At 54.9% G+C, this 19,374-nt stretch overlaps 1 protein-coding gene across 1 annotated transcript; it reads right to left on the reverse strand.

Moving 5' to 3' along the window:
- Positions 1-7,822: 7,822 nt before the first annotated feature.
- Positions 7,823-9,301, reverse strand: LOC144108712 (uncharacterized). The gene has a single exon (XM_077641882.1). The coding sequence runs from the start codon at positions 9,299-9,301 to the stop codon at positions 7,823-7,825; it is 1,479 nt and encodes a 492-aa protein (XP_077498008.1).
- Between the last annotated feature and the right edge of the window lie 10,073 nt (positions 9,302-19,374).

The following is a 19,374-nucleotide window of genomic DNA, read 5'->3' on the forward strand; positions in this document are numbered from 1 at the left end:
TCCTTTTACTCAACAAAACATTGCCTAGTTCGAGCACATACAGTAAATACACAACTGTAAAATATAAGCATTTGTGACAGACATGGTTGCACACATAGAGGCATACCAGAATAAAATGCATTAAAACAGACAGGAATGTCAGCAAAGCGATCCAGTATGGAATGTTACTAGCATGACGAATTTATCTCTTTCAGACGCTCATTGAGTTCTGCTATCGAGAAAAATCAGAAAATTTGCACGTGTATTAGCCGATACGGGTAAAATATTCTCCAAACCGTTTTGCTAGCCTAATTCTGGAACGTTAGTAAAAGACCAATCTAGCAAGCCCTGGCAAACCATTCTTGTATTGATAAGAGTTCATTACCCCCTACATATGTTCGATTTCGTTCATATTGGCCCGAATAATGTGACTGCAGGGCACGCAGCGCTTTAAAAGAAGCCTGGCGTATTCGTATAAATATGTTTTGGTGCTGCACGCGTGGTGTTTTGCTGTTAAAACTGTGGAGTTGCGAGAAGTTATTCAACTAACTTCAAACTTTTGGCACCGCTTGCGAGATCGCATTGTTTTTTCAGCGATAATAGACAAGCAAAACAACGCCAGCAGACGACAGACGACTTTCACTGCACCTTCGGCATCTCCTGCGGACCCCGCCGTCGCCGCCTCTGTTTTTTCTTCCACGCGGTAGAAAAAAAAGGCACTGGCGTAGAGTAACGTGAGAGAAGCGAGCGCCCGCCACAACTGGTTTGCCGGTGCCCGGCGCCTTTTTCGATTAGAACACTGCGCCGCTGTACTAGCTTTGGACCTAACCCAAAGCCTTTGACAACGTCAAACACTTCGCCATCCTGGAAGCGCTCTCGGCACTTGGAACCGGCCCGCGCACCTTCCAATACATTTCAGCTTTCCTAAGACACCGCACAGCAGAAATCTGCTTCGGGGCCCTCTCCTCCCCAACCTTCGCACTCTGGAGCAGAGGCACCCCGCAAGGGTCAGTCCTCTCGCCGCTGCTCTTAAATATAACACTTATTCCCATGGCCAAGGCGTTAAACGCAGTACCTAATCTCTCGCACTCCTTCTACGACGACGACATTACACTGTGGACAACCACAGGAAATGCCGGAACCATAGAAGAAACATTGCAGGCCGGTGCCGACCTGGTCGGCCTGGCCTGCTCCCCTACCAAGTCCGAGTTACTCATTCTTCGATCACCTAGATGTAGGACGGACCTAGGCCCCCCCTGCAATAAAACTCGCGTTGGACGGCACCCCCATCCCAGAAGTGGAAGAGGTCCGAATCATAGGCATCCTACTCCAGAGCAATGGCAAGAACACCGCAACGATAACCAAACTCACAAACACCGTCCATCAGACCATGCGGCTCCTGCGACGAATTGCAAACCGACACAGGGGCATGAGAGAACATTTCTTCGTCGCCTAGTTCAAGCATTCGTCGTCAGCAGCATAGTATACTTTCTACCATATCTCTTCCTCACGAGAGCAGAAGAAGAGGAAATCGACGCCCTGATTCACCAGGCATACAAGACCGCACTCAACCTCATTCGACACACCTCCAACGAACGGCTCTTACTCATGGGCATACATAACACACTAGCCGAGCTTACAGAAGCTCACCGGACCGTACAACTTGAACGTCTCTCCTCCACCCCTACAGGCTGCAGCATCATTAAGAACCTAGGTCTTAACCTAACCAACACTCTCCGGCCTACATACCCCACCCCAAGGGCCACCCAAAAGCTTCTAACAGTACATCCACTCCCAAAAAACATGCACCCAGTCCACCATACAGATCAAGCTCCTCCAGCTGGCTGAAGACGCCGCCGCTGCCCAAGGGATAGCGGCCGCCGTTTAAGCGGGGGGCGACTTCGTGTCGCTCCTCTATATCCGCTGGAAATAAAGTTTCACAACCAACCAACCAACCAAGCTCGGCGCGCAGCAAGAGCCCAGGCACTACACAAACGTTATAACCAACACACGGAGGCCGTCTACGTAGATGCCGCGGCAAACACCACTCAGCCGGCCTTTGTCATTTCCGCAATTTGCCCCAATCTTTCACCTCTAGGAGCTGCATCGGTACTAACGCACACCTCGCTAGAAGCCGAAGAAGCTGTACTTGCCCTTGAGATCTCCACTACTGCCACACCCGTATTTAGTGACTCAAAAACCACAATCAGAACCTTTGTTAAAGGCGGACGCATGCCATTTCCTACAAAGTTATCAACTCCTCTCAGCCCCCCACTAGGCCCATTCAACTCAAATGGGTCCCCGAGCATGCGGGCTATCCAGGCATCGAAGCCGCCCATGGCACCGCTCGAGCGTACGTCAACCGAGGAGGGCAAGCCGCCGAGCCAGGGAGCGCCCTTGACTGAATGATCACATACCACAAAATTTTACTCCACTACAGAGAGCAACGGCTCCACTATCCTCCGCCTCACAAATCACTCAATGAATTAGAGCAGGTGACGTGGCGCCAGCTACAATCTCGCACTTTTCTCTCCCCGACCCTTTTACCACTCATGCACCCAAGGCTGTTGTCTCCAGAGTGTACCCTGTGCGGAGCCCCAAGAGCTGATGTCAGTCATATACTGTACATATGCTTTGAGTTCCCGCCGCCATAAGAGTGGCAACTCACTGACCTCGAGCGGTGGGAGATAGCGGTGTCCAGCTCCGACCCAGCTGTCCAAAAGCAGCTGGTGGGTTTGGCTTTGGAAGTCACCGGACGTCATTGAATGCCGACCACTTCACGCGACCAAGAGCCAACCCAAGAATAGTTTAAAATATGGCTCAATATTTATTAAAGTTTATCACCACCACCACAGTTGCTGCCGCGGTTTTCGGCTCCGTCGCGCCGCGCCGTAGAGGAGGCCGGCTATGAGAATGTGGCCTACGGCGTTTCGGGACGCCGTTGACGGGTCCTAGCTACGCTTTTCCTGTTGCTGCCAAGTTCCTGGGGCGGCTGACGGGAATCCACCGCCTGTTCCTGTGTTTCCCTCCGCTCCTATTAACACTTAGCTCTCTTCCAGCGCTTTGTTCGATGCAGCGCCAGGGAGGCGTCGCACTACATTCACCTGCGTCAGCCCTGTCTGCAAGGCATCCCCGCTTCACCTGGAACGCTCAGTACCTGCTGAACTGTTTCCGTTATTCTGTAGTGTTGTACGCGTGTTGAGTGTGTGTTTTTCTTGTTTTTGTTTCGTATTGGCTCTTTTCTTTTAAATTATAAATACGGCTGCGTGTTGTATTGTCTCATCTGTTTGTTGTCTTGTTCGAACCTGGACCCGATAGCGTTCCCTTTTGGTAGTCCGGGGTGCGTTACGAATTTGCGACAATTGGTGTCCACGACAATGTGTTCCCGTGTTAGGTTTCTCTTTCCTTTCATGGGTCCGTAAACAGAAGCGATGGCAACACTAAAGGAATTGGTCGAGTTTGGTAAACTCATGGGGTTGAAAGACAGTGAGGTGCCCACGTGGGTGTCTGCCCAACAAGACAAGGAACTCGCAGCACGTGCTGCCACAAGTGAGGCTCAACGCGAGCATAAAAAGATGCCAGCAAAATCCGAACTCGAGCATGCAAATTCGCTCGCAGAAGCTGAAGAGCGCAGATTGCACCTCCAGTTAAGGCTCGCAGAATCAGGCGGGGGTAATCGAGAACCAAACCGGGGCCCTCAAAGGCAGTTAGCCCACACAAGTTGATCCCGCATTTTTACGGCCGCAGGGATGACTTGTATGCATACTGCAAACGTTTTGACCGTATCGCAGAAGGGCACAGCAGGCCTAAGGAAAAATGGGCTCCAGCCCTCAGTATGTATTTGACCGTGGAGGCTCTATGAGCGTTCGGTCGACTGTCTCCAGCTGCAATAAACTACGATAAGGCAGACGTAGCCGTGCTCCAACATTTTCGGTTCCCAGCAGACCGTTATCGCGAAAGGATTCGTGAAAGCAAGCCGCTTGATAAGGAAAAAGGCAAGCAATACACAGCACGCTAGCTCAGTCTTTTTGATCGTTGGGTCAAGATATTGGGAACGGCCACAACGTACAATGATTTACGTGACTTGGTGGTAGCCGAGCAGTTCATGAGGAACTGTCATAGCCGTCTGGCAATTTTCATTTGTGAGAGTGCAAGACGCTAGAGAGAATGGCTGAGGCAGCAGACAACTTTCCAGAGGCCCAGCGCCAAAGAAAATTTTCTTCGCTCAAAGAATCATTCGAGGTGGGCACTCCGATAGAGTAGGAAGATCCATCAGGTCGACAGTCATGAAGGTGCCTCATTTGTAACCTACCGGGACATAAGGCTGTCGACTGTCGCTCTAAGTCAAAACAGCTTTATTGCTTTTATTGCAGAAAAACAGTTTATAATGTAAGTTGCTGCTCAAGGCGGCACGAAAACCATAAGCAATCGTCTTGTGTTCAGACAGAAAATGTCGCGCCTGAAACAGTGTCCATATCAGCAGATAGACTTGAACCAGCTGTGAATAAAGTGGTGGCCGGACTTGTCAGGAAAAGGCCTGCAGAAGCACAGCACATGCCTGTCCTAAAGGGAAAGCTCCGATGCCTGCCCGTACGAGCTTTACGGGATACGCGTAGCATTACGGTGGTTGTGCGCAGGGTTTTTGTTCCTGACTTAGCTCTCACTTGCTCGAGATCTACGGTGTTCCTTGTTAATGGCAGTAGTCTGGAAGTTCCCGAGAGAGAAGTCTATATCGCTTCCCCTTATTTCACTGGTATGGTTCTATTAAGTGCATAGAGACCCCATAGCACTGCGTCATCATTGGAAATACACCGAAAGCGAGTGAGCCGTCAAATCGAGATAGTAATTGGAAGAAATCGCATGGCGTTGGTAAATTATGTCCTGGCATAGACAATTACGAGGTTTCCAGTGAAAATGGCGAGGTCGAAGGACCAGAAGGGGTGTTTTCCGGAAAAGAATGTTCCGGACAAGGTAGAGAAAATACTGCTTTAAGCGTCGGTCCCATGCGGTTCACCAAGGAGATGTTAGATAAAGAGCAAAAAGAGGATGGGCCATTGAACGCGTGTTGGGTGAAAGTAGGAAAGGTGTTCCATGGCAAACACGGCACTTCGAACTCGTATTCTGTAGAAAAGGGGTGTGCTATACCGCCTCTATCATCTCGCCTATGGCAGACAGGCTCGACAGGAAGAACTTCCCAAGTCTTGCAGAGCGCAGGTGTTAAGGCTTTCCCACGATAGCCTCTTGGCGGGGCATCGAGGCATTGAGAAGGCTACAGATCGAGTTCGGAAGAATTGTGCAGGAGGACATTAAGAGGTATGAGAGGTCGTGCGACACCTGCCAAAGGACATGCCTGAAAGGCGAAGTAGTGAAAGCTGCGGTGGGATGCATGCCTCTTGACGCCACTCGATTTGATCGGGTATCTGTCGATATTATCGGTCCGCTGTCGACCACATCGGTGAAACAGGATATATTCTCACTCTCGTCGATTTTGCCACGTGGTATCTCGAGGCTGTGGCTCTGCCCAAGATAGATTCAGGAACCGTGGGAGAAAGTTTGGTGGAGATGTTTTCACGAATAAGTTTTCAGAGAGAAATCCTTTGTGATCAGGGCTACTGTTTCACTTCCAAAATAATGAGAAAGCTCAATGATCTCTAGGCGCTGCAACATCTCAGCACGACTCTTTACCATTCAACGTGCAATGGGATGGTGGAGAAATTTAATGGCACACTCAAGCCGATGCTGCGGAAGCTCAGTCTGGATCAACCCAAAACATGGGATCATTATATCGCTCCGCTTGTTCGCATAGAGAGAGGCGCCGAAGGCTAGGTTGGGGTTTTCTCCGTTTGAGTTGATTTTGGAAGACATGTGCGAGGACCGCTCGCAGTCCTCGGAGAGCTCTGGGCAAGAGAAGATCTGGGAGAAGACAAGAAGACGACATATGGTTACATTCTAGATCTAATAGAACGTCTCGAGCAGACTGTGAGAGCGACATATCAAAATTTGTTGTATGCCCAAAAGTCTCAAAAGAGATACTGTGACAGGAACACCAAGAAGATGCATTTAAGGGTTGGAGATTGTGCCCTCATTCTTTTTCCGAGTAGCCACAATAAACTCCTGATGCAATGGAAAGGTCCATTCGTGGTTTCTGGCAGAAATAACGGCGTGGGCTATTGGATCGGCTTGGGCCACACTGAGAAGTTATTCCACACCAATATGTTTAAGCGATACCAAGAGCGTGCGTCCCAAGAGACCAAGCAGGCGTCACCTTTCGTGGTAATCGAAGAAGGTGACTCAGGTTCGGAGAACGTAAGCGTCGATTGCATGAGTCATTTGTAAATTAGCGGAGAGTGATGCGCAATGAATTGTGTTACTATTCGATGTGTTTGCATTGGTTACCTGTGCAAATGCAGGTAGGAGTGTTTGCCAGTTGTTTTTATTCTTCTTCGTTTTTTGCTATGAGTTGTTCAGTGTGTAAATTTTAACCGTTAGGGTAAGGTGTGTGTAAAGTTTGTGTCCAATGAACAGTAAAGTTTCTATTTTTCCTTCGGAGTGAACTGTAATGTTTGTACCCCATGTTTATTCTCTGCGTGTTTACATGTAGCTCCATATGTCATTGTGTAATGCGTCTTCGGTGACTTAAGCGGCGTCTAACTTGTACGCCTACCACGTGAACATTAGTGTAGTGCGCAGCAACGGCAGTCTTTTCTGAGAAAAAAGTGTTCCGAAGGGAGGAGGGCATGTGTGCTGAGCACACCAAATCGTCGGGGGATTTTGTAGTGCGGCGCGTCGATGGTGGTGCGTCGATAGCGAAGCACTTCTTGTGGCTATGTGGGGGGAATGTGCTCGATTTCTGCCACCCATATCGCGGGGGCACAGCTTGGAGCGGGGATGGGGAAAGGGGATGTGGGGAGGGGGATGTCCGCTTGCAACGCGCGCTGGTGGTCCGTGGTGTCCAGGAAGGCAGGTCCCAGCAGCAGCAGTAGCCACAACTGGGGAGGGTGAACGGCACGCACTGGGAGTGGCGCGTGCACGTCGGGGGCTTGCAGGAGGCAGGCAGCCCATTACCCCGGTCCGGCCGAAAGGCTGGGCGGAGGTGGGCGATGACTACAGCTCAGCCGGGTGGGCTGCAGGAGGCCGCCATGTGGCAGCCGATGAGGACCGCGGGGTAAACTGCTACAGGGTAGCAGCGCGGCGGGGTGCGCTAAGGAAAACCGCCGTTTCCGGCGGCGCGCAGGAGCTGTGGTTACAGCTGGGGCGCCAGCGGGCTGGCGCACAAGGGACCGGCGGCCGTGTCCAGGATCACGGGATGCGGGCCTGGTCGTACCGCCGGGGGGCTGCTTCAGGACAGCAGCAGGGGGAGAGAAAAAAAACGCTGGATACCGCCATGGGAGACGGCGCGTCGGGGCCGCGCACGCACCAGTGCGCGCGGGGAGGGCATCAGGGGAGCCGCACTCCCGTTCAGGGCACCACGGCAGGTGTCGAGGTGGTGAACGAGCTGCCGCCAAAGTCATCAGCTGCGCCGACTGCTGGGGGTTTCCAGGAAATATGGGCCGTGTTCTGGATCACGGGATGCGAGCCAGGCTTATAGCCGAGTGGCTAATCCCGTAGATTGTAGGAATTCCAGCAGCAGTCGGAAGGCCTCAGTCTGGCTGCGCTCTGGGTGAAGCAGGTCCTGGTCCGAGTAGGAGGGCAGCCCTAGGTGGCGGTACCCTGCAGTCATGTCACGCCGGGCGGCCTCTAGGTTCGGGCAGGCACAGAGGAGGTGGCCCAGAGTCTCGTCTGCCCCACAGAAGGAGCAGGCCGGGGACGGGGCTCTGCCATGTCGGTGTAGCCGGGCCTGTGTCTATGAGCAGCCCGTTCGCAGTCGCAGGATTAGGGTCCATTCCCTCCGTGGCAGGCAGTCGGGTACCCGCATGAAGCGGACTTCTGAGGCCACGCGGGGATCGGGGTGGAGGGCCCGTACGGCCTGCCGAAGAGCAGGACGGGCGAAGTCCAGCTGCGTTACTTTTGAGGACACCGGGGAGCCATTGGTGTGGGCGGCTCCGGCCAGCTGATCCGCAGCCTCGTTCCCAGTGATGCCAACGTGTGAAGGCAGCCACTGGAGGGAGACCGGACGGCCAGCATCCTGGATGGCCATAAGTCGGGCCGTAAGGTTGGCCACCGTGTGCTTCCTGGGCTGGTGTTGGCGCAGCAGCTGGAGGGCTGCTCTCGAGTCGGTTAGGATGACTGCGGGCTGCTGTCCAGGCAGCAGGAGGAGCAGGTCCGCTGCCAGGTGGAGGCCCGCCAGTTCAGCCGCCGTGGAGTTGGCTGGGAACCGCAGGCGGCACGATAGTGCTGCACCTAAGGCCGGTGCTACGCAGGCCGCAGCGGCCTGGCCTGTTGCTGGAAGTACCGAGCCGTCGGTGTAGACCTGGAGATGTCCTCCCAGGGACTCCTGCAGCAGGGTGGCAGCAGTCTGCTGCAGGGCAGCAACAGGTGTACGGCGCCTACTGCAGCTCCGGATGTCCACCGAGATGGGAAGCGGCGGCCTCGTTGGTGGGGGCGGGAATGGTGCCTGGTTGACAGGGGGGCCGAAGAGCCTGTGGAATGTGCTATACAGGAGCCCCATGCGGGAGTCCGGGGCTCGGCGGAGCCGAGACAGGAGGGCCCTTCCGTCTGGAGCATGATATAGGCGGTTCACATGGCGCAGACCCGTCTGGAGGAGCAGGAGGGACAGCGGCCAGGACCCTGCTTCCGCGTGAGTGGCAGCGATGGGGGAGATGCGCGGGAGGCCCAGGCATTGCCGCAGGACGGAGCGGTGTCCAAGCTCTAGAGTCCGAAGGCGGGTGGGTGGCAGAGTCACCAGCGGGAAGGCATATGTCACTAGAGACGTGGCCGCTGCGTGGTAGAGGCGGAGGGCCCAGGAAGGAGAGCAGCCCTTGTCCCTGGCCTGGAGGCGCTGGACCGCCTGGCCGATTCGTCGTAGACGAGGCAGGAGGGCCCTCACCGCAGGAAGCCAGGTGAGGCGTCGGTCGATCAGGAGGCCGAGGTACTTCACCTGGTTCCGCCACGTGAGCCCATCCGCACCGAGCCGCAGGGTGGTGATGTGCGGCCGACGCCCTCTGGGGTGGTACAGCAGGGCCTCCGTCTTTGCCGGTGACACTGTGAGGCCGATGGACGATAGGTAGACCTGTGCAGCATCCAGGGCCCTCTGGAGAGATGTACGCATAGAACGGATCCTCCTGGGTGTGCCCCTCACCCACAGGGCCACGTCGTCTGCATACAGAGAGCACCTCTCCCGGTGGGAGGACCTGGATTTGAGGGAGGCTGGTAGTCCTGCCATGGCCAGGTTGAATAGGAATGGGCTCAGCCCTGTGGTACTCCTGCTGAAACGGGCCGTGGGGAGCTTAGTTGTCCGCCGACTCGAACCCGGAGGGTGCGGCCCTGGAGGAAGGCTTGGATAAACGCCAGCAGAGGGCCAGTGACTCCCAGGCGGCTCAGGGCCTCATGGATCACACTGTGTGGGAGCGTGCCAAAGGCAGCCTTGACATCCAGCAGGACCAGCATAGTGGCGTCCCCATCGTGCCGGGCATCCTCCTGGGTGGAAACCAGGTCGGCAATTGAGTCCGCAGTGCACCTGCCCCGTCGGAAGCCCGTTAGCTGCTCTGGCAGGAAGTTGGTGACCCGGGCAATCCAGGTGAGGCGGAACAGGGCGATGGCCTCCATGGCCTTGCAGGCTGCGGAGGTCAGGGAGACTGGCCTGTAGGAGGACGGCAGGCGGCTCGATTTCCGTGGCTTGAGGACTGGCACGACCACGGCCGTCAGCCAGTCCTCGGGGAGAGTGGCCGAGCCCCAGATGGCGTTGAAGGCCTCAAGGAGACGGGTTCTCTCTGGGGTGTCGAGGTTACGGAGCATTTGATGACTGATGCCGTCTGCCCCCGGGGCCGTCCGCTTTCGTGGGCGGTCCAGGACTGCCTGTAGCTCATGCGCCGTGATTGCGGCATAGCACTGTGCCACGACATGGGCCAGTACACCAGAAGGGGCTGCCGGAGTTCAGGGGGTGGGCAGGGATGGAGGGGGGCTGGAGACCGGTCCGCCAGGAGGATTGAACTGATCAGCCATCAGCTCAGCCAGGTCCTCGATGCTGATGGCCCTTGCGATGGCAATGGCCAGGATGGGACGCCTGGGGATCTCTGGATGGACCAGAGCCTTCAGGAGGCGCCAGGCTTTGCCCGAGTGGCTGCTTCTCTGTATGCTGGAGCATACCCCGGTCCAGCTCTGGCGGCGCCGGCGTCTGGCGTGTCGACGGCAGGCAGCGTCGATGCGCCGGTAGGCCGTCCAGTCCGCAGGCAGGGAGGTGTTCAAGGCAATGCGCTCCTGGCGCCTGCGGTTTGCCCTGATGTTCAGGAGGCGGAGGTCCGGGACAGGGGAACTGGCCGGGACCCTGACCAAAGTGGTAGCCTCGCGGGCGCAGGTAGCTACGTGGTCCACGAAGCTCTGGCGCGGAGGGATCTCCTTGCTGCGGACGCAGAACTCTGGCCAGGAGATCACCGCGTACGTCCGATCCTCCTGGGGCCGCCTGGAGGTTGGGGTCAGGAACAGGGGGAAGTGGTCCGAACCCCAGGTGTCAGCTGGCTTCCGGCACTCGTACCGAATCCCTGGCGTTGTGAATGCCAGTTCCAGGGTTGATGAGTGTCGGAGGGTGAAGAAGGTGGGGGAAGGGGGCTTCAGAAGACCAAGGCCCGCCCTCAGCGTGGCCTCCATCAGGATACGGCCCACGCGGCTGGTGGTGCGGCAGCCCCACTCCCTGCTGTGGGCGTTGAAATCCCCACACACCAGTGCTCTGGGGCCGATGCAAGAAAGCACTGGGGTCAGCAAGGGTGTGGCCCAGCTCACCCCTGGAGGGATGTAGATGGACACCACCGTGGTGTCTGTGGCGCCCATCCGCACGGTGACTGCACAGGCCTCCAGGGGGCCTGAGACGGCATCGGACAGGTCCATGACAACGTGCGGCAGGCCGGCCCGAACATAAACAGCACTCCGCGGGCCCTGTTGCTGGTGATCAGGGTCAAGGCAGGGGGAGCTGGGGCAGCCTGGCGAGGTGCAGCGAGTAACTCCCGCATAGCCGAGGTACCCCGGCAGGCGCAGAGAGGATGGCTCCACGTTGGTCTCCTGGAGGGCCAGTACGTCGAAGGGGAGGCGGCCATTCTCAATGAGGCAGGCCAGTTCCGCATGCCTGGCCCGCAGGGACCTCACGTTCCACTGCAGGATGTGAGGCAGTGAGGCAGCCTTGGTCCGTCTAGCCATGGCTGACGAGTGGAAGGTCCTGCGCAGCCAGAGCGGCCATGCAGAGTCTCCTCGCCTCCGAGTTGGCGGGGAGTTGGGGGAGGAGTGTTTGTACCGCCGCGCCAAGGGCTGCAGTCACGTCTGGAGCGGGAGGTGGAGTGCTGGGTGGGGCTCGGCCGGACCGGACGACCTCCGCGTAACTGTGGCCAGGGCTGTTGGAGGCTGGAGGGGCACCACCATGGGGCTGCTTGGCTGGGAGGGCTCTCATCCTTCGCAGCACGGACCGTCGGTCATCAGGGTTGGCGGTCTGCCGGAGGGCTGCTGTCACGCGGCTCTGCTGCCGCCTGGCTGGGCAGTTGGGGTCGGTGGCCCTGTGTCCACCCCTGCAGTGGAGGCAGGCGGGAGTGGTGGCTGTGCAGGCTGTGTGGTGGTGGGGGCCGCTGCAGGTCACGCAGCGGAGGGGGCGGGAGCATGCTGCGGCCACATGATTGTAGCCCCCGCACTTCCGGCACTGCAAAGGTCGGCTTGTTAAAGGCCTCACCGAAAACCTCATCCCATCTATGAAGACGTGGTCCGGAGGGGGGGCCGTGAACCGTACTGCCACGGCATGGGGCCCACGCCTGACGCTCTTGACGGGAACCGCTGACTCAATGGAGTCCGCAATAGTGGAGGCAGGCACCTCCCTGCTGACTCCATGGACCGCTCCGATATAGCCATCCGTTGGAGGGGCCTCGAACGCATGGACAGAGGTGGACAGCAAAGAGGTGATGCCCAGAAGGCGTTTCCGAGCCTCCTCCGTCAGCACGTCAGCCGAGACCAGGTTTCGGCGCCTGTTGATTCGCACCTCGCAGACCCCTGGCATTGCGTAGAGGCAGCTGCTCCAGTCCTCCTTGACTGCAGCTTGGAGCGTGGCTGGCGGGCGGGGCCGAAACAGGATAGTCGTCAGCCGTGTCGTGCGGGTGGCCGGGCGCCGATGCCTCCGACGGACAGGAATCCAACCCACCTGGTCCTCCATCGCAGGGGGTGGTGGAGGAGTGGTGGAGGGGGTGCGCTGGGCAGGCGTCCCGGGAGGTTGGACGGATGACTCCAAGTCGGCATGGGGCTCATCCTCGTGTCCGGACAGCTGGACAGTGGGCTCCGAGGACTGGGCAGCTTCTGGCAGGCCAGCAGCCCCTGGAGGGGACGCCAGGTTGTCCTCAGGGCTCTCAGGTGGGAGGGGAGTCGCGCACGCAATTCTGAGGAGCTTCTGCAGGGCCGAGGACATAGTAAGTACCTCAGTAGAGGGGTCCACTGTGTTGGGGACTGCTGGCGGGTGCACCTGGGAGGAACGCTCCTTGGGCCCCCGTGCTCGCTTGGTGGTGCGCGGGTTGGGTGGGGCGGTCGTCTTCAAGAACTGTGCCCGGGACCGCGTTAGAGCAGGAGAGGTGTGCGCCGTGGCAGCCTTGCGGGATGCCTTGGCGGAGGTGGTAGAGGGGACGGCCTCCTGCTCGGAAGCACTGGGCAGCGGCAGTGGGGGAGCCGTTAGTGAGCTCAGGAGGTCCTCGCCTCGTTGGTATTCAGCCAGGAGGAGCTGGACGCGGAGGCGGAGGTGGCGCAGGAAGAGGGCAGGGTCGCAGTCCAGGCTGGTGGCCCGGCGGTGGCTTTGGACCCTCAGGATGCTGCGCCCACGGGGGCCCTGTTTCTCTGGACAAGTAGGGGGGCAGGTACTGCGGGGGCCCCTGAGGTGCCTGGGAGTTGATGGCTGCAGCTGTAGCTGAAACCTCCATGGCAAGAGGAGGGGGTAGTCAGCCACAACAAGGGTGTGGCGGTAGGCAAGGGTGCCCACGTGGGTGCGCCTCGTGACGGCGGCAGTTAGGGCAGAAGGGGCAGGCGGCTTGCGGGAGCCCCACGTGGCAGCGGGAGGCACGGCGATAGGACCGCATGCCACGCGGGAGCACCACGTGGCAGCGGGCGGCAGGACCGGACAGCTCGAAGGAGTACCACGTGGCAGCGGGCGGCTTGCGGGAGCACCACGTGGCAGCGGGTGGCTCGGAGATAGGACCGGACAGCTTGCAGGAGTACCACGTGACAGCGGGCGGCTCGACGACAAGGCCGAACGACTATCGGGAGCACCACGTGGCCGCGGGCGGCTCGGCGACAGGACCGGACAGCTCGCAGGAGCACCACGTGGCAGCGGGTGGCTCGGCGATAGGACCGGACAGCTTGCAGGAGTACCACGTGGCAGCGGGCGGCTCGACGACAAGGCCGGACGGCTAGCGGGAGCACCACGTGGCCGCGGGCGGCTTGGCGACAGGACCGGACAGCTCGCAGGAGCACCACGTGGCAGCGGGCGGGTCGGTGACAGGACCGGACAGCTCGCAGGAGCACCACGTGGCAGCAGGGGGGGGGGGGGGGGGGGTCGGCGAAAGGACCGGGCAGCACGCAGGAGTACCACGTTTCAGCGGGCGGTTCGTTAGGAGGGAGCCGGACGGCTGGCCGGCGCAGGTCTCGCGGCCCCGAGTTTGTAGCAGGGGCTTGGAGCACAGCACAATCACGTACTCAATCAAGGAAGCCTAGGAGGGGCCAAGTACTACCTTGCGGGTGCGCCACGTGGTAGCGAATGACTCGACGAGAAGGACCCGGGCGGCCGGCAGGAGCAGCAGGGCCCGTGGACCGGTGTTTCGTGTAGAGGCCACAGCAGGAGTAGTGCGCGTACACCACGTAGCCGCGGGTAGCTCTGGATGGCTGGGCAGCGCAGTACGTCGACTGATGATCGAAGGGGCCACGCGTTGCGCAGGAAGCGGTGCACTCGGACTCGTGGGAGCGACCGCAAATTGTGTGCGCTCGGACTAGGCAGATCGAGCGGGCTCAGTTTCCGCCGGGGAAGGCAGCGCAAGCGGGCGCGCGCTTACCCAGTAGGGCGAGCGGCGCGCACGGAGGGGCGATCAACGCGAACACGGCAGGCGCCAGCGCGAGAGGAGAGCGTCCAAAAACACGTCTGCTCTCCAAGGAGGTTCGCGTGTGCGTGGCGGCTCCGCGTTCCACGTGTGCGCGTGCGAATGGTGTGTGTGAGGCGATGGGGACAAAGAGCGTGCCGAGCACGAGGAGCGGAGAGCTGACGTCAGAAAACCGAGGTGTGAATGGAGACAGCTCAGCGGAGATCGCGTCATTCCAGCGTGGAGGTTGCAGGCGTCAGACGTTGAATGCGTGCAGCCGGAAACCTCCCTTGGATCATCGACGCAAGCCTCCTGCGTCCCTTTCAAATTTGTTCTCTCGTCAGCTTCAATTATTTTCTTGTTAAGCTGCAAGAGTATGTCCTGGGTAGATAGCTGGGCCCTGAGTCCTAACAATGTTTCAGGTAGGAGGTTGATGTGCTCCTCATAGTTTTGGAGCCTGTTGAGGATGACACGCTCCGTTAGTTTGCCTAAGCATGATTTTAATGAAATCGGGTGTAGATTCTCAGTGCTGATTTTCGTACCGGCTTTAGGAACAAAAGTGATTTTCGCGTGTTTTCACTCCTTTGGTATGCTTCCTGCATGCCAGTATTTGTTCATAAGGTTTGTAACCGCCAGGATCGACGTTGTGTCTAAGTTCATTAGAGTTTTATTTGCTACTTTTTTGTGGTCCTACCGCAGATGCTGACCGCAGTTTTCCAATTGCGTACGAGACCTCTGCGTCTGTGATGTCTGCGTCTAAATTGTGATTAAGAATCCCCCAGTAGTCTGGTTGTATGGTAGCCTTATCTGTGTTTAGATAGCGATCTGTTAGCTCTTTGATTAGGACTTCAGTTGTGCCTTCATATTTATGTATGAGTCTCTACAGTTCTTCTTGTTGCACGGGACGTGTTTGTTCTGGGTGAAGCGGGAGTCTCAGAAGATGCCATGTTTTCTTATTTCCGAGCTTTCCGTTGAAGCTTTCATATATTTAGTGTCATTGTTGTGTTAGGAGTGCAAGTGTTTGTTACTCGATTCGCGTCTCTATTTCAGCGATCTTTCTGCGGAGTAGCTTGTTGTGTTTTCGCTTCTTTCAACGTTTGTGGAGGCCTTTTTGTGCCTGCCACAGGTGCAAGAGTTTTGAGTCTGCAATCTGCTCTGCTTTTCAACTAGCACCACAACGCTAGTGGAGCTGACATCCTCATTCAGTGAGATAACCCAGTCGCTAAGATTAGAGATCTCCTTTGGAGCTGTTTTGTTGCGAAGTTCCCTGAACTTGTCCCAATCCGTGGTTCGTATTTCTTTAGCTTTGTTTTTGAGTTTTGTCCCGGGGAAGGTGTTGCTAAGGATGAAGCGATCACTACCAAGATTTTGCGCGGTGTTGACCCACTATGCGTCCTTGATGTTTTTAGAGAAGGATAAGTCTGGAGATGTGTCTACGCATACATTGTTACTCATGCGAGTGTGGTCGCTAGGGTTGTTTAGCGTTGTGAGCCCTAGTGATTGGATGGTTTGCCAGAGCACGTTCCCTTACGGAATTGCTTCGGTATATCCCCACACTGGGTGTTGAGAGTTGATGTCCCCCACAATATTTAGTTGAGCTTTAGCAGCCAGCTTTATTGTGTTTAAAAACAAATGTGGGAGTCCATTGCCTTTGTTTCTGGGCGGGTTGTATACATAAAGGATAAAGAGATTTGTGTCTCCTTTTTGTCTCGGTACTATTTCAAGTAGGGTGTAATCTACTTCCGATTTGTTTCTAAAATGTTGAATCGCAGTGATGTTCTATGCAAGAGCGTGGCTGGGAAGGAGCCGGCTGCGCTAATAGTGTCATAATGGGGTGACAGATATGGTTGATAGCCTGGCAGTGTAACCCTCCTCCTAGCTTCTTGCAATGCGATCACGTCTGGAGTTGTAACAGACGGTGATTGCTTGATATGGAGCTACAATTGGGCCTACTTACGGCGGAAGCCTCAACAGTTCCATTGCCAAGTTAAAATTTTTGGCATGCAGCCATGCTGGCTTATAGATGGTTGTGACGTCCTAGACAGATTAAAGACGGGGGGTAGGCGTGTCTCGATGGTTGTACGGCTATCCATTATTTGCTGCATGCAGGTGGCTATTTGGGATACAAAAGTTTATAACCGCCTTAATTTTCACTTGTCTAAAATGGCTTATAGATTATGGAAGAAAGTCTACAACAGCCTTAATTTCCTTGTGAATATAGACAGTATGTAGACTATATATAGACTAAAGTCAATAAAAGCCACAACTTTCCGTTTACTATAGACTTTCAATAGACTATCTGTGGACAGAATCTTTGACTGTCTTATTTCCTTTTTTCCATAGGCATTCTGTGGACTATCTGCAGTCTGAAGTCTATAACCGGCTTAGTTTCCTTTCCTACAGGCGGCATTTAGGCTATCTATGGAATAAATTTTATAACTGCCTTAATTTCCTTTTTTTCCATTGGCAGTCTATAGTATAGCTATAAACTAAATTCTTTAGGAGCCTTATTTCCTTTTGTCTAAAGACGCTCTATGTGCGGTGTCTAGACTGAAGTCTAACTGCATTAATTTCAATTTGCCTATGGACGGCATACAGACGGTCTATAGACTAGTCTATTACCGCGTTAAATTCGCTTTGTCTATAGATGGTCTATACACTAAAGTCTATAACCGGCTCAATTTACTTTTGTCTAAAGACAGTCTATACAGATCGTCTGAAGACAATAGATAGTGTATTGTCTATGGAGCAGTCTATAAGAATCCCAATTTTATCTCACAATCTATACACTGTTTCCGACTAAGTCCAGAAGGATGCAATTTCTTTTCGCATTGCACACTAGGGGAACTGCATGGGGCTTTCGCGGTGGCTCAGAAGCTATGGCGCTCGGCTGCTGACTCGAAAGACGCGGGCTCGATTCCGGCCGTGGCAGTCGAATTTCGATGGAGCGGAATATCTAGAGGCCCGTGTAATTTGCGATCTCAGCTCAAGTTAAAGATCCCCAGGGGGTAGATATTTCCGGAGCACTACGGAGCCCCTTTTAGCCTGGGTTGCTTTTGGACGTTAAACCCTCACAAACTAAACTGCATCGGGTGGTCGCAACTATGACTAGAGTCCTCCACCTCCTCCGCCATTTCGGCAATGAAAAAAAAATGACTGAATGCATTGCAACGCCCTCCTGTATATTGCTTTTAGAAGCGTTGAAAAGCTTGTTCTCGTTAAACTGTGGTGTATATTGCGAACACAGTTCAGTTATTCTTAATGCTAACAGAAAGAGCGAGAAAGGGCGCGAATTTCTGAAGTAAGGGTGCCCGCAAACTGTAAATCAAACGAACACGCTCTCCCTTAAAGGAATCGCTCGACACATTACCATTCAATCTTTGTATCATTACTGTCCAACGCGCTTAATTCAGAAGCATTTCCTCAGTGATTCAATTCTTTTTAAAACGGCGAGTAAATAAAGTGGGAACGACAGGTGTGCGAATTCAAGGATATGTCCATCTTTCAGAAACACCGTTAGAAGAGTCTCAAAGAGCATGCTCCTCTGAGCGATTAGCATCTGCCATTTTACCTTTGCAGTTTGCATTCACGAGAAAAAAGTGCTGCGATGCAACATTCAGAAGCCCAGGATTTTTTCGTTCTCCCCTGTACACCTGCTGCTTCGGAGGCGATGGCACGCTGCTGTCGTCCATACCAGTTTTCCAAGCACGAAGACACGCAAGAAAGACGTTTTACTATGCAACTTTCTAATTACAGCCTTTTTCTGTATAGTTGCGAGACCGAGTGCATTAAAAAAATGCCTTTAACATTGAAATCGTTTGCGCAGCACCACATCGAAAAAGTCTCCATTGAAGTCAATACACAGTTTACAACACTCTTTGAGGTCTTCGAAACAGCTGGAAGACGCTTCCTTTGGCATAGCTGCCAGCTCCTTTGTAGTGGCGTCTTAAATGGCCTCCACTCTCCTCATCCAGCGACATTTTATGGCCCCTCTTCACACGACGAAACCGCAAAAAATCGCATGGGAAGAGGTCAGGCGAGTATGGCGGATGGGGAAGTACAGTAATGATGTGCTTGGCGAGAAATTTTGTGAAGCTGAGAGCAATGTGCGGCTTTGAGTTATCATGCAGAAGGCTCCATTTTCCAGACGCCCATAAGAGAGGGCGACTGCGTCGCAGTGCATCACGCATGTGTTGGAGCACGCGAACATAAATCTCCTGATTCACCGTCTGCCCTTGTGGGAGGACCTCGTGGTGTATGACACCTCTGGCACCAAAAAAATCTCTCAGTATCGTTTTTGGTTTGGTCTTCTGTCGCCGCACATTTCTCGACGCCGGAGAGCTTGTGAACCGCCATTCGGCGCTGTGCCCCTTTGTTTGAGGACCGCCTTGAAAACACCATGTTTTTTCTTCAGCAATGATGCTGTCGACGAATGCAGCACGCTTCTCTGCCTCGGAGAGCAAATCAACGCTCACTGATGCCCGCTTGTCCTTCTGGTTCTGTGTGAATGAGTGCGGCACAAGTCTGGCATTCAGCTTTCGTTTCCCCAAGTTCTGAAGCAAAATTTGGTGACATGTTGTGTTACTAATGTCGAAAGCATCTGATAGCATGCGGACTGTAATGGTGTGGTCTTGCTTTACAATTTCCTTGATCCGAGCCACGTTGTTTTCCTTCCGCGAGGTTAAAGGGCGCTCCTGCCTTGTGTCGTCTTCTACCGACGGTCTCTCCCAAACGAACTTCTTGTGCCTCTCGCATACTCGCGCCCGCGATAATGTCTCGTTTCCGTAAGCGTCACGAAGGAGCTCATACGTCTGTGTGGCTGTCTTGCCAAGCTTCACACAGAATTTTACGTTTACACGCTGTTCGAGGTGGACGTCCATCACTACACATTTACTCAAAGTAGAATGCGTAGACGACAAGTGACAATGTATTTTTCTACATGTCGTGCAATCTAGCGGCTGTAACAGCAATTAACATATATAGCTCAGGTTATCCTGAAAAAATGGCGCTACACATGCGCACCAACATTTGTTTTGGGGAATTATTTCTGGAGAAGAAAATAAATTACTATCGAAACTTTACAGACAAATGTTGCATTATTTGAAAAGTGTGCGATATACAATTCGATGGGAGATGTGGCACGTATGCATAAAGCAGTATAGTTTCGGCTTTGTTTTCGCGAAAACGATAAGGATTTCTAAGCGCGAGAATTTAA

The sequence above is a fragment of the Amblyomma americanum genome, chromosome 10, assembly GCF_052857255.1.
Source record: "Amblyomma americanum isolate KBUSLIRL-KWMA chromosome 10, ASM5285725v1, whole genome shotgun sequence".
Taxonomy (NCBI): domain Eukaryota; kingdom Metazoa; phylum Arthropoda; class Arachnida; order Ixodida; family Ixodidae; genus Amblyomma; species Amblyomma americanum.